We start from the raw sequence: 27,066 nt of genomic DNA, 5'->3' as shown, positions 1-27,066 counted from the left end.
TTGATACTGAAATCCAGAGTGACTTGGCAATTCTATCAAAGCCGTGCTGTTCCCTAAAATCATGGACAGGAATTTCAGTGGCCCTTTATCTAGAGACCATCACTTTTGCTAAATTTAAAGAAGACAAATGCAGTCTTGGGCTGCATCAACAGAGGCATTGCATAAAAATCACAAGATGTCATAGTTCCACTGTATACCGCATTGGTCAGACCCCATCTGGAGTCCTGTGTGCAGTTTTGGAAGCCTCACTTCAAAAAGGATGTGGACAAAATGGAAAAGGTGCAGAGGAGAGCAACGAGAATGATCCGGGACCTGGGGGCCTATGAGAAAAGGCTGAGGGACTTGGGGATGTTCAGCCTGGAGAAGAGGAGGCTGAGAGGGGACATGATGGCTGTCTTTAAGTATCTGAAAGGTTGCCACTTAGAAGAGGGCAGGGAAAGATTCCTGTTGGCAACAGAGGATAGAACCTGCAGTAATGGGTTTAAACTATATGGATAATGATGATATTGGCTAGAAAAAAAGTTTTCATCGTTAGAGAAGTTCAGCAGTAGAATCGACTACCTAAGGAGGCGGTGAGCTCTTTCTCACTAAAAATCTTCAAGCAGCAGCTGGACAGATAATGTATCCTGGATGCTTTAGGCTGATCCTGCATTTACCAGGGGGTTGGACTAGATGGCCTGCAAGCCCCTTCCAACTATGATTCTTAAATGGGCCTTTTCCAGAGCTCACTTTGATGCCTTCTTATCGGCTACATTTTTGGAAGATTCAAGCACTGGCCTATAGAGCTCTGTTGCTGTTTATGTCATGCTAATGTAACTGAGACAATTTATCACACACTGTGAATTTTCAGGAGGCTTGCCTGGCCTCAACCAGGGCCAGGGCCTTTTCAGTCCTGGCCCCTACCTGGTGGAATGAGCTTCTGGAAGAGTTTAGGGCTCTACAGGAGCTTTTGCAGTTTTGCAGGACCTGTAGGATGCAGCTCTTCCACCAGGTTTTTGATTGAGGTTAGGACGTGGAAGATCTAGGGCCCCCTCCATATTTCTTACCTGAATTTGGGTAACACCCCAGGAGTTTCCCTGATGCGCTGGTGACATAAATAGCATAATTACTACCCTGCTGGTACAATTTAAGCATCTGAATAACTCAGAATGTAGAGAGTTGTTCTTGACAAACTACTATATGATATGCTATGACAAAATTTTATGTACTTGCTTGGAGGAAACAGAGTATCTTGAGTAAGGAATTAGGTTAAGGAGGCAAACTGAACTTTAAATTATCGTAATTTTTACACAAAATGATGTAAATAGCTGTTTATTTATATTACTATATTAACTTTTTAATTTTGTAACTCACGCTTAACTGACAACTGTTGTCTTTAAGAATTGATTTTAGTGGGAGTTCCTTTTACTGTTGAGTTATTTTGTAAACGCCTATGGCTGGTCTAAGACCGTAACAATTCAACTGACGACTGAGTGCCACCATACAAATGCAATCTGTTCTCAAAATGAGGACTTTTGAGAGCCCCCAAGCTTCACAGGGCAACTTCCAAATGCCTACTTCTTCCCTACCACTAACTGGCTGCTGCAGTCCTAACCAATATATTTCCCTTTGAACTTCACAATCTTTAGATGTAGATAAGACATCATCACTCTGCAGAATAAGCGCCTGACTTTAGCAACAGAAACCCGCCTTCTTTTCATTATTTACAACACTGAACTGCACAGCAAACTACAGACATGACTACCGTTACAAGCTCAAAAGCACAGGAAAGATGAATAAGATCACGTTTTAGATAGCCACACCTAGAAATAGAAGGCTTACCTCTCTGCTTTGCTCGGTAATCACAGCTGTTTCCCAACAAGCAGGATAATTAGGCCAGTGCATAATTAATGCAATTAATGTTAAGAGCATCTTCATTAAGCTACAAAGGAAGAGAGGCAAATCTTCTCCAAACAGAACTTTTGGTTCTGCTGCATTCCAGCCTGTAATGCTGCAGAACAGTAATTTCCAATCTCCCATTGTTAGCTATAGGATGGAGATTCCTGTATCTATTCTAATCGCCCTCTTGCCATGGCAACTACCATGTGAAGAGACAGAATATCAATGCAATAAGACAAAATATTACGATAGATAAGCTTTTATTAATTTTTTAAACAATAATTTGCAAATCAGAATTCCAGAGAGCTGGAAGAGACCACAAAAGGGAGACTCCACCACCCTCTAAGACAGTATATTCCACCTACAAATAGCCTTCACAGTCAGAAAATGCTTTCTAATATTTAAGTGGAACTTCATTTCCTGTAATTTAAACCCACTGCTTCTCGTCTCTATAGCTGCAGAAAACAAGTTGACCCCCTCTTCAACATGTCTACCTTTTGCCTAGTTAAACACCGCTATCCTATCACCTCTTGCCTTCCTCTTCTCCAAGCTACTCATAGCCACCTCTCTTAACCTCTCCTCATAAGGCACAGATTCCAACCTCTCAAGCATCCACGTTGCCCTTCTCTGAACACGGTCCAACTTGTCAATATCCTTCTTGAACTGCAGCGACCATAACGGGACACAATATTTAAATATCCCCAACCCCTGATATCAAAGCAGATCACCGCAGAGCACTGTTGTAGGCAAGCATGGCGGGGAAAGGAGAGAGACTGAACCCCTTTAGATCTTTAAGAAATGCTAAAAGAAAGGGCTTTTACACTCCACTTTTCTCTATCCAAAGGAGTCTCAAAACCTTCGCTTCCTCTCCCCACAAGTTACCTCATGAAGTGGGTATGGTTGAAAGAGTTTGGAGAGAACTGTGACGGGCCCAAGGTCATCCTGTAGGCTTCATATGGTGGTGTGGGGAGTCAAACCCAGTTCTCCAGATTACAGTTCACCACTCTTAACTGCTACACTGCGCTGGCTCACTTGACATGATGCAGGCTCTTGACGGAGTTTCAAGATGGACAATATCAGCAAAAGGAGACTTTCCCCTGCAGGTCAATGCGCCATAACCTGGCAACACATGTCTCTTACATCCCATGTCTGTTAGATAGAATTCCAAGAAGCTAGTCTTAAAAGCTTAAAGAATTCGAGAAATAAGCCCCACCCATTAACTTCCTTGCCCTTCATTTCTTTAAGCAAGCGACCAGCAGCCCAACTGGAAGGAGGCCACCAAAGGAGACATTGTGACTCTTCCATTCCTCAGTCATACTCTACAAGGTTTCCTCAACCACGGTTTTATGAAACCTGGGGTTTCTTGATGGCCGGAGAAGGGTTTTCCAAATGGGTGGTTCATTAATCTTTTTATACGTGTTTTAAATCTGTTAAACATTTATTGGGTGATATGAACCTGCCCCTTCCTCCCAAGATAGCCAATGATGGGCTTGAAGGGGACGGGTTGCAGATGGGTGTGTACACAGTTACGCTTCCCAACCATATTCTGTACATTATACCACTTCTGGGGCTTTCCCAAAACCTGAAGAATGTTTCAGGGGTTTCTCAATGGTAAGAAAGTTGAGAAAGGCTGCTTTATATTCCGATGTACTGATCTGAACACCGCCCGCGGCGCTGCGGGCGCCGTGGACTAAATAAAAGAGTAAGGGCTTTAGGGGCGGGATGTGTCCGGGATGAGGAAGGGTCCAGATTGGACACTTCCTCTGGACAGACCATCGGAGGGTTGGTCCCTCCAATTTCCGCCCCGCAGTTGCTGCTTTGCCGGCGGCCTGTCGTGTCAGGAGGCGCTTCAGGCCGCAGCCCAACGAGCCCCCGCCAGCCGCCCTGCGCCCGGCTGCCAGGGGCTCCCTTGCCTAGCGCCCGCTGTATTCAGAATACAGCGGGCTTGAATACTAGTTATACATAAATCAGGAGTTCAGCAGGCCCCAGAGATCGTCCTGAACTGCCTTTTCTCTCTCTCTCAAAAGCAACAAACCTCATTCAAAACCAATGCAGAATTTCCATTTGTAGTAACATCATCATCAGGAATACTTTACAACCCATTTGAGCGGACCACAGTTCTCTCTTAACCACCTGCATCACAGAATAGGGCACAAGGAACAGAAGTTATAAAACCATTCTGCCAACAAGGCAAGCAAACTGCCTTTGGAGGCAGTGAAACTGCACCCTTGTCAGTATAAACAATTAGCACGTGGGACTGTTGAATCTGAAGGGCAGGAGAAGGCCAGCGGGCAGTCTTGTGGGATTTATTATGGCTTCATTTTATTCACAAAATCTGCTCTGTTGGGGTCCCCAAGGCAGCCAGCGATTAAAACAAGCTTCATAAAAACAATTAAAAGAAAAACTAAAATAGAAATATAAAAGCACAGACAATAATGACAGAGCAGGGCAGGAAGGAAGGACTCCCGAGGGAACGCAAGACAAAACAAAAAAGCCTTCGCCGCTGGCAGGAGAGCAACAGACTAATATCACTGGGGAGAGAGTTCTGTAGTTCCGGTCCTCTCTTGGAGTGCCACCCACTTAATCGCAGAAGGTGGAGGCACCCACAGCAGGGCCCCAGAAGACAACCATAGCAATTGGCCAGCTTCATATGGGCACAGGAAGTCCCAAGCTGGATAGAGCTGAAAAGGTGAAGACTGGGACCCTGAATTGGGCTCTGAAATAAATTGGGAGCAATGCAGGTGTGCCAAGAGGGAAGTTAAAGGTTGCCTACAATCCGCTCCAGTTAGCATCATAGTTGCAGCATTCTGTACCAACTGAAGTTTCCGGATATTTTTAAAGAACGGACCCATGTATAGCACACTGCAGCCGCTTAATTTCAGTGTTGCTCTGACACCCAGATGGTCCAGGCCAGCCTGATTGCGTCAGGTCTCAGCAGCTAAGCAGAGTCAGCCCTGGCTCATACCTGGATGGGAGACCTCCTACTCCTTCCCTGCATCAAAGCCACAGTTGTTGTTGTGTACGCTTAGCGGGCCTTGGGTCCACCAGGCCCAACCAACTGCTGCTTGTTCGTATTTGCAGCTGTTTTAGTTTAAGAATGAACACAGACACAGCCTGGCAACTGGCCCCAACTCCTTTGGCTGGCAAGGTGCAATACAATTGCTTCTGCTCTAGGGAAAACCTGATGTTAACAGGCCCTAAAGCTCACAGCAAAGCCTGTGCCAGAAACTCGCAGGCCACCCAATGGCAACTTATACAGATATTTATATTGTGCTAAAACGCAAACTTAAAAATAAAAAACACTAGTAATATTCAAAATTAAAACGTCCTTCAAGGATTTTTTTAAAAGAAAACTTAGGAAAACTAGATGCAGAGCTCTCTACATTGTTTCTCAAAGTCATGAGTCTTCACTTGACAAAGTCACATCTCGCCATTATGGTATTTAAATAAAATGCAGTTCCTCGCATTAATTTGGAGCCCACGCATGCTCAATTGCTTTCTCTAGGTATGGCTAGATTGAATTTTCGGAGACAAAGAAAATGGCATTTATAATTTAGCAGCCTACAGACACCTCTGTTACAAAACAGCACCTGCTTTCTTGATCACGCATCTCTGACAGTATTACTCAAATAAATGGAGGAGGTCAGTAAGAGACAGATTTTTCTCATCTGTCTCAGGGGTGCAAGAAAAGCCTCAAAGAAAACAGCTTTTTATCCAGTGTGCGTGTGTTTATTTACATAATAAATTGACTTGATAAAATAGTGCATCCAATCAAACAAACCTTGACCTTGAGTTGCCCTTGACTTTACGTGAACAGAAAAACAGGCAAGTTCATCAAGTAATTAGATTTTCTATGAATGATGCCACAGTTCCACACAAGAGATAATGAAGCCAATGGCATTTACTTCAGAGATCTTAAGACTTTAAATATCAGATTATTGGTTTATGTGCAAATCAGGGCAAAACACTGCAAGTGACTCATTCCAACAGCTGTGACATTAAACAGTACAGAGTAACATATCCATGGTCTGTTTTCAAACTCAGCCTGCTGCATGGCCATAAACATGAAACGCTTAGCATGGCCAACATTCTGAATTTCTGCACTGCTGGGAAGAGTGGCTGTGACAGGCCAGAGCAAAGAAGTGCGTCTCGGCAACATCCAAGCCAAAGCCAGCAGTGCTATGAACCAATAGGAGCTGTGGGCTGAGAAATGATAATTTCTGACAGAGCTGGAAGCTTGGTCAGCTAGGTTTCTGAAGGCTGATAGTCAGAGCTGGAAGTTGTAAGGGGTCAGCATATTTGGAGTGTGCATTTAAAGTCCAATGATCAAGCACCTCCGACAATATTACTCAAATAAATGGCGGAGGTCAGTAAGAGACAGATTTTTCTCATCCGTCTCAGGGGTGCAAGAAGAGCCTCAAAGAAAACAGCTTTTATCCAACATATTTATTTACATAAGAAATTGACTTGATAAAGTAGAGCGTCCAATCAAACAATCCTTGTCCTTGACTTGCCCTTGACTTTCCAGGAACAGAGAACAGGCAAGTTCATCAAGTAATTCGATTTTCTATGAATGGTGATACCAGATCTGTGCTTAAGTCTCCTTGTCTGGAAACGGAGTGTGTTACACAAAGTCAGCTGGGTTTGCTGGGTCCAATGCCTTAACTCTGTTTCTGTAGTGCCATATTTTGTGTTTTATAAGCTTGTCTTTGGGCATAAACCACACAAAACCTAACACCCCCCCAATTACTGGTCAACAATCTTGTGTTTCTTCATTCTTGTTCCTACCGGTTTGCCTCATTCTCACAGAGTTCCAAATCCAGGCCTGGGTTCTGTCCTCCAGAATTGTTTGTAAAACCCTGTGGGGTAGAGTTTTATTATAGCAGTCTTCACAGGGGGAAAGAACCCTACACCTGTAAGACCATTACTATGAAGAATCTTGTTTTGCTTCTTTTCATCAGTTCTCTGCTGCATTTTTCCACATTTATTTGGATCTTCTGTTGCTCGTTGACTGTTATATGTTTGCCTCTTCCTTAAACACTGTAAAGGAACACCACAGGTAAAGAACTGCATTATGATGCACTTCACTGTTACTTCACTGTGACTGTCACAAGGGGAAAGAACCTTACACGTGTAAGTGCATTGCTAAGAAGAATCTTGTTTTGCTTCTTTTCATCAATTCTCTGCTGCACTTTTTCACATTTATTTGGATCTTCTGTTGCTCGTGGCTGTTATATATAAACCGTATAAAACTACATAATGACTTTGTATTCAGATTTCTGAAGCCAAGCTGTAGCTTTAGAACGGCATGATACGGCATCTTGTCTCCAGGACCGCTCTATTCCTTTTATCTTATTGGATGCATCACTCTGGGTATCCCATTGCTCGATTTGAATTCGCCTCTTCCTTAAATACCTTGAAGGAACGCCACATGTAAAGAACTGCATTATGATGCACTTCACTGTTACTTCTCTGTCACTGTCACAGGGGGAAAGAACCCTACAACTGTAAGACCATTACTATGAAGAATCTTGTTTTGCTTCTTTTCATCAGTTCTCTGCTGCATTTCCCATATTTATTTGGATCTTCTGTTGCTCATAACTGTTATATATAAACTGTATAAAGTCACATAATGACTTTGCTTTCAGATTTCTAAAGCCAAGTTGTAGTTTTAGAACGGCATGATACGGCATCTTGTCTCCAGGACCACTCTATTCCTTTGAGCTGATTGGATTCATCACTCTGGGAATCCCATTGCTTGATTGGAATTCGCCTCTTCCTTAAATACCTTGATGGAACGCCACACGTAAAGGACGGCATTACAATGCATTTCACTGTTACTGTCACTGTCACTTCACTGTCACTGTCACAGGGGGAAAGAACCCTACAACTGTAAGACCATTACTATGAAGAATCTTGTTTTGCTTTTTTTCATCAATTCTCTGCTGCATTTTTCCACATTTATTTAGATCTTCTGTTGCTCATGACTGTTATATATAAACTGTATAAAGTCACATAATGACTTTGCTTTCAGATTTCTAAAGCCAAGTTAGAACTGCAAGATACGGCATCTTGTCTCCTGGACCGCTCTATTCCTTTGATCTTATTGGATGCATCACTTTGGGAATCCCGTTGCTTGATTGGAATTCGCCTCTTCCTTAAATACCTTAAAGGAACACCATACGTAAAGAACTGCATTACGATGCACTTCACTATTACTGTAAATAACATAACTAATATCTATCTATGCAACTGAAGCCTTAAATCGAATTAGGATTGGCATCCCAAGACAGCTGACCAAGGGCAAACCACTAAATATTCCATGAAGCCAAGAATGTTACTGAGCAGGTGACCAATATTTTTTTTATTTCATCATCGTTTCATTTGTAAGAAACAACAGGAATCAATACTGTCGGCCCTCTAGCCCTGCAACAAGCATTATTCAGATAGACACATGGAACACATGATTTGATGCTGAGGCTGGGGGTAAAACTCCATCTGAAACCTATGATACTTGAAGAATTGTCCTACTTCTTACTTACAGAATGGCTTACTTTTGTTTCAATATTTATTTATTTACTTGTCTTGTAATATATTTAAATTTCTTTCTCTCTTCTTTTTTTTTACCAGAAGCTAGTCCTGGTATCCCAAAATAAAAACCAAAGAGAAGATCACTTTGTGGAATCACTTGCACTTGTAGAAATGTTGGCAGATATTGCTAAAAAATGTAACTCGGTACCATTTTTAAAAATTAATTCTTTCACAGTGCAACTTAATCTGGTTTTCCCACTAGCACAAGCATCAAACATTTAAATTAACAAGTATGTATTGTTCTAATGATGGCAATGCCATAAAACATTGATGTCTGTTCATGCAACTGACTAAACAAATTTTCACTAATGAAATGCCCCCCCCTAACCTAAATATCTGTGTAAACACCAAAACAACAGTCCTTGTAAAGGCAGGATAATAGCCAAGAATAGGGATGCAATCCAAAATAGAGGGACTAAGTCCAACTGACCTCCCATATACATGCTTAGGATTGCACTATAGAATTGTGATAAGCCCCATTTAAGGACTTGTCTGCAAATGCAGTACGTTTTCCACATGGGATGTTAGTAAAAACATGAGTGGGCCATTAGAACCTTCAAACTACCCTGGTGGGGAATATCTGCTTTTACTTTTTTGACAGAATGCAGAGGAATGTGGCTCTAGAACCTTTGCAGTAGCAAACAATGTCCTCAAGCTACAGCCACTTGTGGTTTTCTTTCTGGAAACAAAACAACAATCTCAGAAATCTGTGCCTTTTGCCATTCACCATTAGGGAAGTTTTCAATCCCAGCCCATGTCGTGGATGAGGTTTTTTTTTTTTCATAAAACACCTCTGAAATTGCCCTGGAACAATACAGACCTGCATGGCAAATGTGTGGCTCTTCCACATGTTTACCTCACAACTGGGAGCAATGTTCTTGGGGTAGAAATATCTCCCACGGTACAAAAATGTTAGAAATTATTAATTTCAGATACTTTCCATTAAAATCCATTAACGTTTACATTAGGCTTCTAATATATTAAGTTCAAAATCAAGCAGGGCTTTTTTTTAGGGGGGCGGGGTTAATACCTGCAATTTGGCGAGGGGTAGAAATATACCCCAAAGGCAATATGCATAACTTTGTATTTTTTAACATAAAGGCCTGAAAAGCACTTATAAACAAGACATAAATTGACTGAGAGCTGGAGTAACACAGTGGTTAACAACTGTGATCAGCCTAAACATAAAGTCACTGGCACAGCCCCTTCTATCTGAAATTTGAGGGTAATAATGGCCTACCTACGAGCATTCTAAGAATGACTGAGAAAATACATGCCAATACTGTCAGCAAAAACAATGATACAAGCCTGCTTTTTGTGGGAAACTGTTTGGAAGAAAAGCAGCTTACAGGCCCGGCAGGTCAAAGTGCCTTTGACTCCTCCCAAGGGTTCATGTGTATAGTGGAAGGCTCATTCCAAATTGCAGGTGTTGTGAATTGGGCTTCTCTACCTATATGTCCCCTATCATCTTCAAGTCCAGGTTTAGCAATGGAATAACTGGCCCATCGTGAGAACCTGAGGCCCACGGGATGGGAGGGGAAGAATCAGGAGTGATGAGGTAATTTTCTAGAGGGTTCCAGCAAGAACATGGCCAGATTGGATTTTCATCATCACCTGATGCAGATTGACCAAAAAACTATAATTGGGCCAAGAACCAGGAGAAGAAACCTGGCATGTATTCTGATGGACTAAAAGCCTGGACTATGATATGCTGCTATTGCAATGGACAGCAATGCAGAGAGTGCTTGCCTTTGACTTTGGGAGTCGTAGACAGCACCATCTGATGTAGATTTCAAAAATATTAGATAGTTAAGCTACATCTTCCTGTTTCTTGCTTATGATTTTAGAATTGTATGCTGCCTAAAGATAATTTGGGATTGTGTATTCTAATGCAGAAAGAGCCTCTTGTGATGCAGAGTGGTAAGGAATCAGACATGCTGTCTGAAGCTCTGCCCATGAGGCTGGGAGTTCAATCCCAGCAGCCGGCTTAAGGTTGACCCAACCTTCCATCCTTCTGAGGTCAGTAAAATGAGTACACAGCTTGCTGGGGGGTAAACGATAATGACTGGGGGAGGCACTGGCAAACCACCCCGTATTGAGTCTGCCATGAAAACGCTAGAGGGCGTCACCCCAAGGGTCAGACATGACCCAGTGCTTGCACAGTGGATACCTTTACCTATTCTAGTGCAGATTTTAAATGTTAAACTACATTTTCTTGATTTCCTCGCTGTGCGATATTAGAGTGGTGTGTTGCCTAGAGGTAAAAATATTTCTGAATAGTATCCAAATAAACTCTATGTATTTTGCAAGGCTTTTTTTTTTCTTGTGCACACTAGCTCTAGGAACTCCCGGGGACCTGCCAAGGAATCCTTGACAAGTCACTTTATGGATACCGTGGACTATCTAAAAGACAAATAAATGGACTCAAGTTTGAACTCTCTCTAGAAGCTAAAATGCCTGAAGTGAGGCTATCACACTCTGGTTACGTTACAAAGAGTCATTGGAAAAGACAACAATGCTAGGAAAAGTTGACGGCAGCAGGAAAAGAGGAAGACCCGACCTAAGATGGATGGACTCTATCAAGGAAGCCACAGGCCTCAGGTTGCAAGACCCGAGCAAGGTTGTTAATAATAGGATGCTTTGGAGGACATTCATTCATAGGGCTGTCGTAAGTTGGAAGCTACTTGACAGCACTTAACACACATACTGAAGAAAATAAAACTCTAGCATTCCAATACATATATTGCTACTACAAAATAAAAACTTACCCACTTGGCAATCGGACACCCCTGGGAACTTTTTCCTTCTCTCCCTGTATACACTACTACTTCTATTCTTACAGCGCTTCCTTTTGCTCCATACCTGTATAAAGGGGGAAATTATAAGAAATGGTGGGAAAATGATGACGTTTTCTCGTAATTAATTCTGTTAACTATGGGCTATTGTAGGAACAAATCTCCCTGCCGTGAAGATACGACTGGAGATGGCATTTCATTTTGGGGAAACCAGAATACAGAAAGTATGTTCACAGTACTTTTCATGTAATAAAACCAGAATATAGAAAGTATTTCTTGGTGTGTCTTATGTATTTAGCAGAGCATACCTAATTCAATGCCACTGAATAAAACAGCCATGTTAAAACCCTAGAGCCCATCAGAATTTACCACCATTACCAAATGTCAGCAGATCAAGACAGGTAGCCATGCTCATCTGTCTCCAGCAGCACAAAACAGCAAGAGTCCAGCAGCACCTTAAAGACTAACCACATTTGTGGCAGGGGATGACCTTTTGTGCATCATTGCTGCCTTCTTGAAATACTTCCGATTCTTCAGCCACTGCTTACTGCTTCAAGTATACTGGGAGGTCTAACAGTTCCCTCCTAAAACTCGGGCTTTGGTGAACTTCCATGTTGGAGTCTTGTAGTGGAGTTGATAAAGACCCCTCTCTCTCATGCGCACAATGCTATAACTTGGCATGCTGACAAAAGTTACTATCAGAGTACATTTAGTCAGGGCTGGTTTAACCATGTAGCACATGCTACTGGCCCCACACTTCCAGGGTCCCTGCACAGTGCATTCACCCTCATGGATCAGGGCCACAGCCTCTCTCCTCCCCCCTTTTCTCTTTTTAAGAACACTCAGAGCGACACCCTTTCCCACTGAGTCTGGCTGCTTCCACCAATTGTATTCTACTAACACCCCATTTGAAGATTTGCCATACTATCTACTGGAATTCCCACTGTATACAGATCCAAGGAGGAAATTTTTAAATAAAATCATTCTGGGGCATTTTCTTCTGCTCATGATAGATTAGGGTATTTGCTCTCCGATACGGACCCGTTTGTGTCACCTTTGCTTTGGCCGCAAGAAAGATTCGAGCTGGCCTTGTGGCAAATACTGCGGGCTAATGAGCAGAAGGTATGGGTAAATGTATGTAATTTTTACTGTGTTTGTTTTTAACAATTGTATCGGATCTTGCAATGACCTATGGCCTAGTGCAATAAAGTTTGACTACACTGACTACTAACGCCCCATGAATACTTAAACTGGGTCTGGTGCTACGGGTCCCACAAACCCTTAATTCTGCACCACTAGGATCATGCAACAACTGCCAAGAGATGCCTCGCTTACAGAGTATTACTGTAGCTCGTCTCAGATGTTATGAGGACATGAATGCAGGTAGTCTGATCCACTCTGAGAGAGGACTTCAGCCTTATCACACCTGACTACTGCTGCAACTAGGGCTTTGAGATGCAAGGGCAGATCAGGAAAGGCTGGTACTTGTCAAAGGAAGCCCTAGGTGTATATTTCCCCAAGACCAACAGGGTTTCCTACCAGCTTTACCCAATACATGGCTAAGTATGTCCCCCAGAGAGCTGTTCTGTCAAGCAACATCAACCAGCTAAGGATCCCTGGACCTAGGTAAATGTGTTTGGCCCTGGCTCCTGCCTAGTGGAATGAGCTCCCAAGAGAGATCAGAGCCCTGCCTGAACTTTCTGAGTTCTGCAGGGCCTGTGAGATGGAGCTCTTCCACGAGGCCTATGATTGAGGCCAATTATATCTACATCTCAGGCCTCCCTCCTGCCTCTTCTGCTCTACCTCCCGCTTCTGACACCTCCTAATACCCAACACCTGGCAGGCTATAAATCGATAGGGTTGTGAGCAATAGGCTTGGGAGTGTCCTGCATAGTGCAGGGGGTTAGACTAGATGACACAGGAGGTCCATTACAACTCTATGATTCTATGATTCTAAATCATCGATCCAGTAATCTTGGCTGATGCTATTATAGCTAATTGTGATACTGTGCTTTTTAGATTCTGTAAACCGCCCTGAGACAGTATGACCGAGGGAAAACAAATAAATCAATCAAGAAATAAATATGAATTAATTAATTAATTAAAGTAGGTTACTCCTCTTCCCCTCACCTCTTTACAAACTGCAACACCACTGTCCCATCCTTCCTATTCAATTCCCCCTGGCCTGGGGGGGGGGGGAGGGAGCGTCCCTGCTTACCACACAAGATCATCCTCAGCACTACAGGTGAGGCATACAGGATTTTCAGACTGCCTTTGTAACTGGTTGCTGATAGATTTCTTTCTCTCTTTTCAGACATACCCAGTTTAGTTACCAGCTGCTAGTTATATTTGTTCACCTGTTCAGACAAGCTCGCTTGTGCCAGGTCAGCAAAGCATGGTTGAACCGCAAGTGGTGAAAGCTGCCATCTTCCGGTTTTCACCTCATCCCTGAGCCTCTGAATCGCTTCGGGGAGGGGGGGGGCTGTCAAAAACTTTTGTTGCACTTCTGGCTATGCCACAGTTTTTCTCACTCGCCCTTTTTTGCTGCGCAAGCTGCCTCAGGGGTGTGGGTTGTTTGAAAAAACCTTCTTAGATGAGTGCTTTAGCAGCACCACCGGGATCAACTGACCACCTTATAATGTGGTCAATCAGTCCCAATGGTGCCACCACGGAGTCCTAGCCATCAGGTTAGAATGTCTTTTTAAAAAGCCCTCAGAGGGCAGCTCACACAGCAAAAAGAGGTAGGGGGAAAGTTTGAAACGGCCACGGAGCTTCAGAGATGGTTCATTAATGGCAGGAATCACTATGTGAAACTCCCATCCCTAGATCGCTTCACTCAAAAATCAGACCCACAACGAACCAGTTTAGAATAGTAATGTGAAACTCCCCTCAATCAATCTGATCTACTCCACTTAAACAATCCTACCAGAATCCTTCACCCACTAATACGTCCTACTCACTGACCTAATACCTCCTACTCACTACCCTACTATTCCTTAGTCTGATTTTGAACCCTCTCCCCATCTAATAACTGAAATTTCTCGTTCAAACGAGTCAGTCCTTATTCCAGTCAGAAACAGAGTTCTGCTCTTTAATAGCACTTTTCTGCAAGAAGCCCTGCCAGCCAGAACTCACTGACAGTCAGTGTCCTATCAAATAAATCATTAAATCCATAACTTCCTGAGAGCTATGGACTGAAGCACTCCACACTCAGTACCCATAACCCAATGGTGATAAATGACAATAAAATTCACAGAACCAAGGCACTAGTTGGGTAGATACCTTGATTTCGGAACAATGCCTTTTCTTCCCCGCTTTAACAACCTGCTCAGAAGATTTTGGAAGCCATGTTACTATTACCTAAACAAAGTCTATGGACTACGGTCATTATCAGGGAGCAGTAACTGTGTGGTTTGGGTCTGAATGGGACCATGTTCCTTCTTGTATTTAGTCATGGGGTTCATCAGTGCAGGAAATCAGCTATCCTCCTTATCGGAGTGGTACTCTGAACTGCCTTATGGGCCTTTAGCCAGTCCTCCAGTTGGCCACATTGCCCTTCATTTACCTCCTAGGTTTGACTATCTGTCTTGGATACGGCCCTTAGGAAACACTATGAAGAGCTGGACCTCCCCAGCCCCTCAACCACCTGTACCCACTTCTTGTCTAACTTCTAATACTAACCAACATTAATATCAATGGCAGTTTTTACTAGAAGGCATTCAGCCCCTCTCCCTTGGAAGGATTCAACAGGCAGGGCTAACAGGCAGTGTGATGAGTGGTTATAACAACAAACATCTAGAAAGCCAGGGACCAATCCCTGCCCTACCATAGAAGCTCAATGGGGGACCTTGAGCCAGTCAGACTCTCTAACCAATCTCACAGGCTTGTAGAGCAAAGTAGAATGTTATGAGTCACTTTGGGCACTTGCAGGGGTGAATGGTGGGGTATTAATGAAGTAAAGAAAATACTTGGATCAGGCATTCCAGTTACTGAGATTCCAATGCTGGAATTCAGACATGCACAATAAGACATGGCTCTGTATAAGTTGTGTTAAAACAATAAATTGAATCCACCCTTCCTAGTATGCTGTTTATACAGGTATCCAAATATTTGTTCACTGGTTCCTTCTTTCCTCACCTGTCCTCCATTATTTCCCTCACAGCAGCAACACTCGGTCCAGTTCCCAGGTGTGTGTAATATGGCCCTTCATCCTTCTCCACAATTTGTTCTGCAGAAAGAGTTTTAAAAAGGTATTAACAGTTTCATCTACATATTACATAAGGACTCACACATTCTGACATCAATTTGAATCCCTCCCAATGGATGCCACCATGAAAATTCTTCCTCCATCAGGATCTCGGTTTCACACTCTCCTAGTGTCAGTAGAAGACCCCCACACACACATTGGCTAGAGGTAAAGCAATTTACTAAAACCTTCTGCTGGTAGACTAAGACTAATACTGAGATGGAACCCTGGCCTGAGACAGTTCACGTTGACAATACCACTACCATTTACTATTTTTCTATAAAATTTCAAAGCCTGAGCAGACTGAAGACTATCTGTAGGTATAATTTAATGACAACAGTGAATTATTAATACAATAGCAAATGCTATTGTATGTCCTTCCTCCTCTGTTCTACTGGAACCCAATGGGAGGACACAAAACATCAGCAACAAAGGTCAGCAACAACAAATCCACCATTTTATTTAACCTGTTCAAAACTCACTAGCTACAAGGTAAGAGAATCCCAGAAATCCATCCTAAAGTAGTTACCTACATATGATGGGAGTGACACAACAGCATCTTCTTATCTATTATGGCCAATTTGGCCTCAATGGAGACAAAAATCAGTGTTTTAGTTTGACAACACCTAAAGTACTCTTCTGCGAGAAAACACACATTTGAAAACTCTAGACAACAGCAAACCAAGCAGCACTTACCAACACAGTCACATGACGGAAAATCAGTCTGTCCTCTCTTTGTAGGAGTATCAATTAGGTTCTTTGTAGGGGTGTCTAGGAATTTCATAGGTGATTCAAGAAAGCTACTGAGCGTATTTTTTGCTGGAGAATTCCCTAAGATCCCAGTATTCTGTGGATTCTCATTCTCCAGCCTTCCTGATGTTGGAATCCTAACCTCATCTGCACCCTCAGCATTCCTGAGAGTCTGCAATGGGTCCTTTGAAGGGGGCTCCCCACCATTAATGGTCTGAAGCTTCTGACCCTTTTGTTGCTCCACAGCCTCCAGCTGGAGTTTTGCTTTGTTTTCTGCACAGATTTCATCCCCTCTCTGACTGGACTGACTGAAGGGCTGAGGCAAAGGATGCATCTGAGTGAGATTCATTGCTTGCTGTACCTGAGAAGTCTTGTCCTTTTCTGTAAACATCTGCATATTTTCACTTCCTTGGTTGAAACAAGTTTGTGGGTCCAAGTGAGAAATAGCTGGAAGATTACAGGAGGGTAGGTCACTGTGCTGCAGAGCAACAGAGGCACTGCTTGGAGGATCAGCGTTCTGCACACCGCCAGAGCCCATAGTTTTGATGTGTTCAGCCACCATTGCATGGTTAAGTAGCTTGTCTTTCATTTTGTCCTGTGCTGAGGCAGGTAAAGGTCTATGGAATATTATTTGCGTTTTGGGAAGAAACAACATCGCTGTTTTTTGCTGTGATGGCAATGTCATCTGATTCCGCACCTTTTGTACTTTGGTTCTAGAAGATTTTTTCCCCATCACAGTTAGCTTGGAGTCTTGTGGTCCAATCCGGCCGGGCTTGCGCAGTTTAGAAGACTTCCTTGGTTTGTCCTGTAACTCACTAAACGGGCCTTCTTGCTGTGGCTGACTATTTTGTTGGTCAGAGACAGGTTGAGGCTTCTTCTTTAATCTTTTTACTCTGGGTACAGGTTTGTCATTTTTCCGCACAGGCTGCCTTTGCTTGACTAGCAGCGAGCTATAATTGTTCCTTACGAATACCGATTGTTTCTTCTGCAATAGGCACTGGTCCTGTTTATATTTTGATTGCATATCTAGTGGTATTCGACTAAGAAATGATGTCTTCTGATCCGGGTTTGTGGATTCAATTATTGCTGCAAGTTGAGTTAATTGGGTAGCTACGTCTTCTTCATCTTGGCTATGAATACCATCCTTAATTACGGAATTACTTTTTGAATTCAGGCCATGAATAGCCTTTCCCTCCCATTTCCCAAGCATTTCCACTCTGTTCCTCCGTTGTTTGACAGTATTTGAGTTTTTGGAACATGGCCCAATGGCAGCTTTATGATGAAGAGGATGTTTCTTGGTCGTATGACTTAAATTTCCACCAGACGCTACCGAAGGGAAAAGCTTAGTATCTCTTGGAGTGAAATGTAATCGACGCAATAAGCTAGATGGACCTGTGAATTTATTATGGAGTTCAGAAGTAGCACTTTGACCGTTATAAAGCAAATTATTCGGAAGGTTTTTTCTCTGTGAATGACCACAAGGATAAAGCGCTTGGTCTTTTGGCGGGCAAGTCCCTTTAATTGCTTTCAGCGCTGATGTCAAAGCATGAGAATTCTCCTTTCTGTAATTGTTAAGTGAATGAGAAGTTGTTTCTTGCTCTGTACATTGACCGCTTTCTGATTTTGCTGGTGAAGAGGCCCCTAAAGAGACTTCAGACAGACGCGTTAATGCCTCAATGGCGACGACCTGCTCGACAGTTAGATTTCTGTTTTTAATCAGTGATAAAAAAGGTGACTGAAGTGACAAATCTTCAGGCTGGGGATCCTTGCTTGATATGTTTGAAGCACCATCCTGAAGACAGCCATGTTCCCCATGCACAGGAGGACACGACGGCTTGTCCTGCAGGTCCAAGAGTGAAATGGTTTGCAAAAGTGAGTTCTGAGATTCTTGAATGGCATCAGAGTTCTCCACCTGCTTCACTGGAACATGACTGTTTGGGGGGGGAGGAGCACCACATGTTCCAGTGGTCAAAGCGCCGAGGTGGTTCAGCGCAGAAGCACCAGTCCCGAAGGCATCGGAGTCATTCTCTTTGCAGCTTTCTGCTGCATCTGCACTTCCGCTCACGTGTTTTTCCAACGACAAATCACATTCTGCTGGTGAATACGGTATGCTCTTGATACCGTTTTTAACAGATTGTGCAAACAACTTTTTGGGCTCATCTAACGCACCGGGAGAATAAATGATTCTGGCATCCTTTTCGGAATGCTTTAAATTCTCATTCCCCACTCCGATTTCACAGAGGTCTCCGTTCACGTGGACGCTAAGCAATGGCTTCTCATTCTGCGCCCACTTCTCAGTTTCTAAGCCGGTCATACTTCCCTTTTCATACGTCTGTGCATTTTCCCAAGGCAGTGGTTGGTTTGGATTCACCTTGTATTTTTCACTATGGCCATTTGCAATACATTCCATGAGCTCCGGTCTGCAGCCATTTACTGGTTTGTTCTCCACGTCTCCCTACAAAAACAACACAAATAGGGTTTTAGCCGGAGTTGTGACCCCAGAAACCATGGCAGCACTGGTACATGCCTAATCCACTTTTTTATAGGTAGGGGCAGGACAGATATGTCACACACACACAAACACAGAGGCAAAAGCAGTTAACTGTCAACACAAAGAGTAGCAGCACAGCTACAAAAGCATAAGTGGCCACACAGTTTCCTGTCAATCCAACCATCAGTGACATTTCCTTCCAAACAAGCATGGCTACTCTGAAGTGAATCCCACTTAAATGGGGAGCACACACAGTCTCCAGAAAATTGTTCTGCAGCAAGCATAAAGGTTTGATTTTTCATGTCTTCCTAGGCAGGGATAGCCATTTCAGATGAGCAGAACTCTACAAAGTCTGCAATATATATCTGAAGTGTTGATCCCCTCTTCTGCACCATATGTATGACAAAAGTGTGACTGGATATGCATATCTGGCTCGATTCAGTACTTCCAGTGATATGGAAAGGCGTATTGTTATTATTATTATTGGATTTGTTTCCCATTGCTCCTGGCAAGCTGTCTCACGGCGGGTTACACAATAAAATCCCACAGTAAAAGACACTATAATATCTCCATTCAATCCATATATCCTGGCAGCAAAATATCTCCCACTGCCACCCCTGCCGTAGGCTTTCTCTTGGGGCTGCAATGCCGGTGGTCCACCAGCGGAGATGGTCTGGCCCGTGGTACTCTCTTCTAGGGAGCCCATACAATCTTCCATGCCCTGGCCTCAGCCATAAACCTGGCGGAAGAGCTCTGTCTTGCAAGTAGTTCAGAGGCAGAAGGTACTGGTTATTGAGACAGTTTGGGAGAGGAAAACAGTAGTGTGGGTTTTTCCTGAATTAAAAAAAATTTCTAAAAAATTTCACGATTCAAATTTTAATAAATAATTTAAACGATGTTAGCAAAAGAAGGCAAATGAGCTTCACCATATAACAAGCCTGGACCACCTACAGGCACTGGGGTTTCTCCATGTTGCATATCCCACATTTCACCCATTCGACCAATCTGCAACACAACAGCCCAGACAACTCTAGACAGGGCTTGCCTTGAGCGATTCAAAATATGAAGGGAAAGCATTAGCGTACCAAGTGACGAGAGATTAAAGAAGGATGATGAGAGCTCTGTGTGTGAAGCCCGGAGGAGTGATTACAGTTACCGGGGGTGACCTATGGAATGCGAGTGACGTAATGCAGGAGATACTGGAAATGGGAGTATGTATACAATGGTGAATAAAGACCGGAGCTGGTGAAGTTACACAGGAATAGGAGACAAAGCAATAACAGAATTTGGGATTTAGATGGGAGTGACTGGTACCTGGGATAAGGGTTAATGATTAAAAAAAAAAAAAAACATCACCACCACCGCAGCTTCTCTTACTATGCAAAAGTGCTAATATTGAAGAGGCAAAATGAAGGTGGAGGCCTGAGGCATGCATCAAACAAGCTTTGCTAATCCAAATGTTTCATGCAGTCCTGCCAATCAGAAACTAACAAGGCCCATTTCTGTTCCTTTGTGCCCCACCTGGTCCGAAAGTTAACTGGAAGGAGACACGAACTTCAGAACTACTGAAGCCGGCTAGGAAGAAGCCACTTGGTCAGTGACCCATGTCAAGTAAGAACTGCCTCTACATGACCAGGCAGGAACGCTTTCTAGAACTCTGTGGGTCTTCTTTCAAGCCACAGAATAATTCAGCAGAATATTAGGGAGAGGCAGGCTAATTGAATTTCCCCACCTAGCTAGTCACTTTTGCGGCCTTATTTACCCAAATGAGATTACTTTCTGAAAAGACAGACAGATGAAGGGAGGGAACTTGATCCAGAGGCAGCGGGGGGGGGGGGGAGAGAAGAAAGTAATACTAATATTTCTCTCGGGGTGCTACAGCCCAGCTGAACAAACTAACCCTGCCTCATAGCAATTTGACGCAGACCGGATTGCTGTTTGCGCAACTGTCTATGAGAATCCCCCCAGAGCCCACCAAACTGAAGGACTGCAACTGAGAAGACCGTCTAAAATATTATAGCCACTTGTCACAAGTGGGAATAGCCAAAAGCTGCAGGGAAGCTTCACTTGCAGGCACAGTAAGGCACCCATGGTGGATTTCATCAATCTGAGAGCAGATGTGGCAGTGAGAACGCGCTCCTTCCCATATCTGCATAGTGGGGAAGGGCCAGGTGCTAAAACTGTGGCACAGATGGTCCCCACATTTATCCACAGTCACTTTCGGTCACATGCTAAAGCAACACACTGACTGAAACCACACCGACTCTCCTGCAGAGAACCCAGCATATGGTACCCTTAATGCCAACACTCCAGCCTCAAGGGTTAAATGCTATTATTGGTGCAGTTCCATCAAATACTGAATGACAGCAGATTGGTTATCCTTCCTAAAGGCTGGTATTCTCCTGCCTGAGCCTCTGTAGCCATAGACATCAGTCACACTGACCCGTATCATTAAAACTGATCATGTCCTGCTATAGCCCTTCCCTCATTAAATTGTGTCAGTTCTGCCCTAAATATAACTTAAGCATTCTTCGAATCGAGGGTAATCAGCAAACATCACTGAGAGGTGGGGCTGAGAGAGCTCTGAAACTGGCCTAGGGTCATCCAGCTGGCTGCATGTGGAGGAGGAGCAGGGAATCAGATGCAACTAAGTGTGCTGCATACAGTTTGGTCACCCTTGATATAGACATTTATGATCAGTTTTTCCATTCTGAAATACAACAAGACCAACAGGGCTACGCTGTGGGATATGGTGTGTCTAAGGCATGCTGTCCCTAAGTTAGATATTTGCGCAGTTCCTTTTTTAAAGACTCCCAAAGAGGATGACTTCCCACTGGCCGGTGGAAGGGAAAGATGGGCAAATCCAGACTGACTGCATGGTATGCCACTTATAACTGAAAATTCAAGGGTATCTCTGGAACACCAGCAAATTGCTAACGACTTTGGAAAAGGCAGCACAACTCTTGGTACCTCTAAAGCACTGCTGCAGGATTTATTCAGTGGAAGCCCTGCAGAATTTATAAGGCACCAAGCTCATACTGGCACCTGCCAGGAGTCTGATAAACCTTCAAGTTTTGTCTCCCAGGAGAGAAGCAAGAACAGGCTTACTTGGCTCCATCAAAGGCTTTCCATGAACAGAGGGAGGGTTCTTCTTCTGCCAATCCAACTGCCAACTCATGCTGTTCTTCAAGGCAAGGGGGTCATGTCCCTCAGGTGAAGCATTTTGGAGCTACAGCAGGAGGGAAGAAGCAAGAAAGCTATGCCTTGCTCATGTTCCCAGAAATCCTTCAGTGAATTCGAAGGCAGTCTACGTTGGGTTTTGTGCATAATCAGCTGTACAGGCCTTCCTAAGACTTAAACAACAACCACCTCTAGCGTATCGTACATGCCATAATTTTCAAAATATGCCCCCAATAAATCCCAAAACAAAAGAATCCTTTTGGAGTGGAAAAGATGACTAGCCACAGAAGAGACACATTGGGGGGGGGGGGGGGAACGGGGACGGGGAAGAGACCCTGATTTGTATCATTTTTGCATGCAAGGTATCAGAATACTCCCCAATAAAAAATAAAATTTTACTTATTCAGAGGACACTTCCTGTTGCTCACCTCTCAGTTAGTTCTGTTTGTTTTTCCACATCATTTACCAAGTAAATAGAGTTTCTTTTAACTAAAGAAAACAAAACAGCCATTGCAGTGGGAGTTCTTTCCTGACAGCATTGACTTCCTTAGTAAAGCCCCTTCTACCTGTGCCACTCACTGGGACCAAAGAGAGCTCTCGATAAAACTTTAAGCTCGGAACAAACAGGAGGTTTGCAAACAAAACCGTCATATGTTTTTCCTTTCTTCCCACAGATCTGAAAGTCTGACAATTTTACCTCCTCCGTTATGCTGCCATTTATTTACAGGGTCACTAATGAGGACATGATTTAATTTTTAGCGGTTTGTTCTTTTACACATAAACTGTCTGCACGGTACAAAATTATTTGTTTTAATTTGTTTTAAATCAAGCATTTGTAAATCATTTCCATCTGTGTTTTTATTGGAAGGTTTGAAACTTCAAGTCTCCTACTTGTATAAAAATGGAATTTTGTTCAGTCTTTCAGGCCTACTTCTTCTCCAACCTGCAAAATATTTTATATTCATAGACATCTTAAGAGAAAAGTCATCATTGTAACTTCCATGTTGCAGTTGGACAAATTTAAACCTGCAAGAAACCAGCTTGGTGTCCAAACACATCATTCTCTGGTTTAATAGTTCAGGTATAATCTGAATTTAAGCTTTTGGAAGTTAAGACTACTTTATTACCATTTACACGAAGAAGCACTGGAAGAAATTGTCTTCCAAATAGCTGGATGAAGAAAAATGCCCTTCCAATTTGCTCCGGGCATGTGTTCAGGGAGACATTAAAAGCTAATTTCTCAGAATTCAATCCAGGTGTATACTGCATACTACAAGTTTTCCCCAAGGCAATGAACAACTTAAATGCAAGACATAAGAATCAGGCATTCTAAACACACAGTGACAAGCAATATGGGAATGGTTTGAGATAGCAAAACATAATTAGAAAGTTCTATGCAACCTTCCAGATTCCCAGGGAAGGTTTGGTCTCATTCCCCACTCTGCCATGCCAGAAGAGTGTATGGCTAAAAGGTATCTGTTTCCAGATGCATCTCAATTTCTGGGGACCTCTAAAGTCCTACAGAACTCTAAAAGATTGCTTTCTCCCATAGGAACATGGCCAGTTCTTCACAGCAGCTGGTTGCTTACCAGGAGAGCATTCTCCATGGAAGTGCCATTAATATTAGACATACATCAACACTAACATTTTTTAAAGTGCCACACTGACGTTAACCTGCTAGCCTGCTTTGTTGATGGCGCCTGTGTTTTGCTGTTTATTATCTCGGGCTTCTCTGTCAGTCTATGAATTTGACCACTGCTTATTAGTTTAATGGTGGCTGGATTATTGGAGGAAAGTTGTGCCTTTCGCGACTTAAGCCTTTAGAGCTTGTTGAGCACGTTTGGTGAATTTCATGCAGACGTGTATGCACAAAAGATGGGGATGTTATCACACTTGGAAAAGAGGACAGCAGCAACCAAGGCTGGCACGTCATCCACACCCAACGGTACTTTTCAAACCAATTACTAAGCACACCAATGGCTTGGGTATTTCCTAGTGGTTACTGGAATACTCGAGATTGTGTGAAACCAGGTGATGATGAACAGCTGACATAAATAACTAAGAAAACCTAAGGATACTTTCAGGCCTGTTGGCAGAACTTTGGATCCTACAAATGAACTGAAATGTCAGGTCCCAGTTATAGTGTTTACAGAATCACGGAGTTGGAAGGGACCATACAGGCCATCTAATGCAACCCCTTGCTCAATGCAGGATCAGCCTAAAGCATCCAGGATAAGTATCTGTCCAGCTGCTGATTGCCAGTGAGAAGGAGCTCACCGCCTCCTTTGGCAGCCAATTCCATTGCTGAACTACACTGACTGAGAACATTTTTTTCCTGATATCTAGCCAGTACCATTCTCATCATAGTTTGAACCAATTAGTGCAGGTCCTATCCTCTGCTGCCAATAGGAACTGCTTCCTGCCCTCTCCCAAGTGACAATCTTTCAATCTTTCAAGAGCCATCCTGTCTCCTCTCAACCTCCTCTTCTCGAGACTGAACATTCCCAAGTCCTTCAGCCTTTCCACAAGGCTTGGTCCTCAGGTCTCCTTGTCACTCTCCTCTGCACCCTTTCAATTTTGCTCACGTCCTTTTTGAGGAGAGGCCTCCGGAGCCCCACCAATGAGATTCACAGGACTCTGACATCTGGCAATTTTGATGTTTACTGCATACATATTTAACCTACCCTTCCCCAAAGGAGCTCAGAGCAATGTATCATTCTCAGCTCCTCCATTTTATACACACAACTATCTAGTGAGCTAGATTAAGCTGACAGCCTATGATAGGCCCATGGTCACCCAGCAGGTTTCCACAGCAGAGTGAGGATTCATGTCTGGATCTCCAACACCTTAACTACAACACACTGTGCTGTCTCATGGCTCCAGATGCTCACCTTTACCTATGGAGCCTGTCCTGAGACAGTTCTTGATGAATACCAAACAGGAGACTTAGATGGGCTGAGGCTAGCTTAAACCTAGTGGGCCGGTCTCCTCGCTGCAAGGTCTGCAGATATGCCTGTATTCAGCAGCTGATTATAGCTGCATTCACCTTGCCTCTAGTTCTGTACATCTTACCTCATGTTCCTCATATGCTGCATGTCAAAGTAACAAAAGAGAAGATTAAAGTTTACATATGAGAAATGGGCTCAGATCTCTGGAGTTAAGCATGGTCATCCCTGGAATGAGAGAACATCATGGAAGTCTAAGGTTGCTATGCAGAGGCCAGGAATGGCAAACTCCCTCTGCTCATTGCTTGCCTTGTAAATTCTATGGGGTTGCCATGAGACAAATGTGAACTGACAGCAAAAAGAGAGAGAGAAAAACCTGATCAATATGAAGGTATTGACACTATTAAGAAGCTACTTCTTTTTAAAAATGTCATTCTGTTGTTTTAGCATGTAAAGCAGATTTGTGAAACAAGGATGTACCTTCAGTAACTATATAATAAAATGTCAGAAGGAATGTTTAAAATTTAGATGCATAGACCCTAGGTAGATAAGAATATCTGCAAGTATGTATGAAGGTTTTTAATTTAATCTTATGTATGCTCTTTCCTTTGACATACTGTATTATATTTTATATTTGTTCTGATGTTATCTCTGATGTGTCTTGGACCGTGTAATAAAATATCTGACTTGACAATAACTACAAGGCTTACAAACACACCCTAGGTCTTATTAAACCGAGCAAATATCAACGTAACTGAAGGTAACTGAAATCAGATTAGCTATTAACCCATCACTCTTCTGTACTTATGACCTTTTTCCACCTGGTCACGTTTAGTGAGCTGCAACACCATAATCCAAGTTAACTCAACCGCTGGGATCTAGGTTGTCCAATTCCCATTGCCTCCAAGAAAGCTAATGTAGTATAACCTAAGGAAAATTTCTTATGCAAATATCCTAGAAATGAATAGGGACTCCTATCCACATTAGTAAGTTAATTGAGAACATTATTCCAGATGCATTAATATACTGTACATAACGGTACATGAGTTTGAAAACACCAGCTCCTGCACAGGTCTGAGACATGACTTGATTAAACATTGTTGCAGGGAGCTCTGCAACACAAATACACGCAATGCCTAGCCTGAACGCACAACTTATTGTCACTCACATTCAAAGAGCTGGACTGCAATCCTTCTGGCTCAAGCCCAAAGTGAATTACTAGTATACAGTGATAAAATGCAACGACAACCACTAGACTTGGTACAAGAAAGCAATAAAACTAGCACATTCCAACACAAAATTCTTCCCCATGCATGAAAATGACAGCAATGCAAGAGCACAGAGGAATTTAATGGATGTACCGGAATCCATACCCCGTCCACTTAGAAATAGATCTCGCTGATACTGGAAGAACGAAGAATCCAAACAAGAATCAGATCCTAAGTTTTAGGCTTGTCATCAATTCAAATAAGAGCAAAGAGTAAATGCCAACGTAACAGAAGAGTCTGGTTTCAAATAAAAGCAAAACAAGTTGAATATCTTAGAGTCAAACGCTCACGTTTGGGAAATAATTAGCTCTCCTTTTCACCAAGTTAAAAGTTATATGTTCATTCCAGACAAACTTCAGCATTCTTCCCTGCCCTCGTTGTGAAGAGAGCTGTAAGCATGGCTAGGTGCGCACAGGTCGGTAGCCTTAGGCACTAATTTGGAAGTCAGCTCAAGTGAAACCAACGGAACTTACTTGTGCGTAAATATGGATAGGGTCAGGCAGCAAGCCTCATTCTTCAGTAGAATTGAAGCTTACTTGTTTTTCTGTAAACGCGTTGGGGGATGGGTTTCAAACAAGACACTTGCACAGTTACCTTTACAATCTACATCGTACATCCCGTCTTCAAATGATGAGCCACGAATAGCACAGTCGGCTTGCCACATATTTCCACGATCCACACCAAATAGTCCCCAATTCAAAAGGACCCCAGTTTGATTCACGTACTTTCCAGCCCAGTCGTTGGGACTCAAAATGCCACATGCCAATCGCAACGCCAGGGCTCTCACAAAACACAACTTTATGCCAATACCACAGACAACAACAAACAAATAGCAAAAGTGTGCCAACACACGAACAATACCTTTTCACCTTAGGAACACAACTAAAAAAAAAAAAATTCCAAAACCCCACCGTCCATGATC

General features: G+C 43.1%; 1 protein-coding gene and 1 long non-coding RNA gene across 5 annotated transcripts in view; one reads left to right on the top strand and one right to left on the bottom strand.

The window, feature by feature from the left end:
• The window catches only part of TET1 (tet methylcytosine dioxygenase 1), a 93,761-nt gene that overhangs the window by 37,435 nt on the left and 29,260 nt on the right, over positions 1-27,066 (bottom strand). For all 4 annotated transcript variants that reach the window (XM_077350799.1, XM_077350796.1, XM_077350798.1 and 1 more), the window contains 3 exons: positions 16,207-18,715; positions 15,402-15,492; positions 11,238-11,331 (listed from right to left, as the gene is read on the bottom strand). In XM_077350799.1, coding sequence (XP_077206914.1) covers positions 11,238-11,331; positions 15,402-15,492; positions 16,207-18,670 — 2,649 coding nt within the window. In that variant the 5' untranslated portion in view covers positions 18,671-18,715. The remainder of the gene's footprint in view (positions 1-11,237; positions 11,332-15,401; positions 15,493-16,206; positions 18,716-27,066) is intronic.
• Positions 6,990-11,536, top strand: LOC143843945 (uncharacterized). Its single transcript, XR_013233755.1, has 2 exons — positions 6,990-8,226; positions 10,806-11,536. It is a non-coding gene; the product is annotated as an uncharacterized LOC143843945 (long non-coding RNA).

This window comes from Paroedura picta, chromosome 8, assembly GCF_049243985.1.
Source record: "Paroedura picta isolate Pp20150507F chromosome 8, Ppicta_v3.0, whole genome shotgun sequence".
In the NCBI taxonomy this organism is placed as follows: Eukaryota; Metazoa; Chordata; class Lepidosauria; order Squamata; family Gekkonidae; genus Paroedura; species Paroedura picta.
This window is presented reverse-complemented; position numbering and strand designations above follow the sequence as displayed.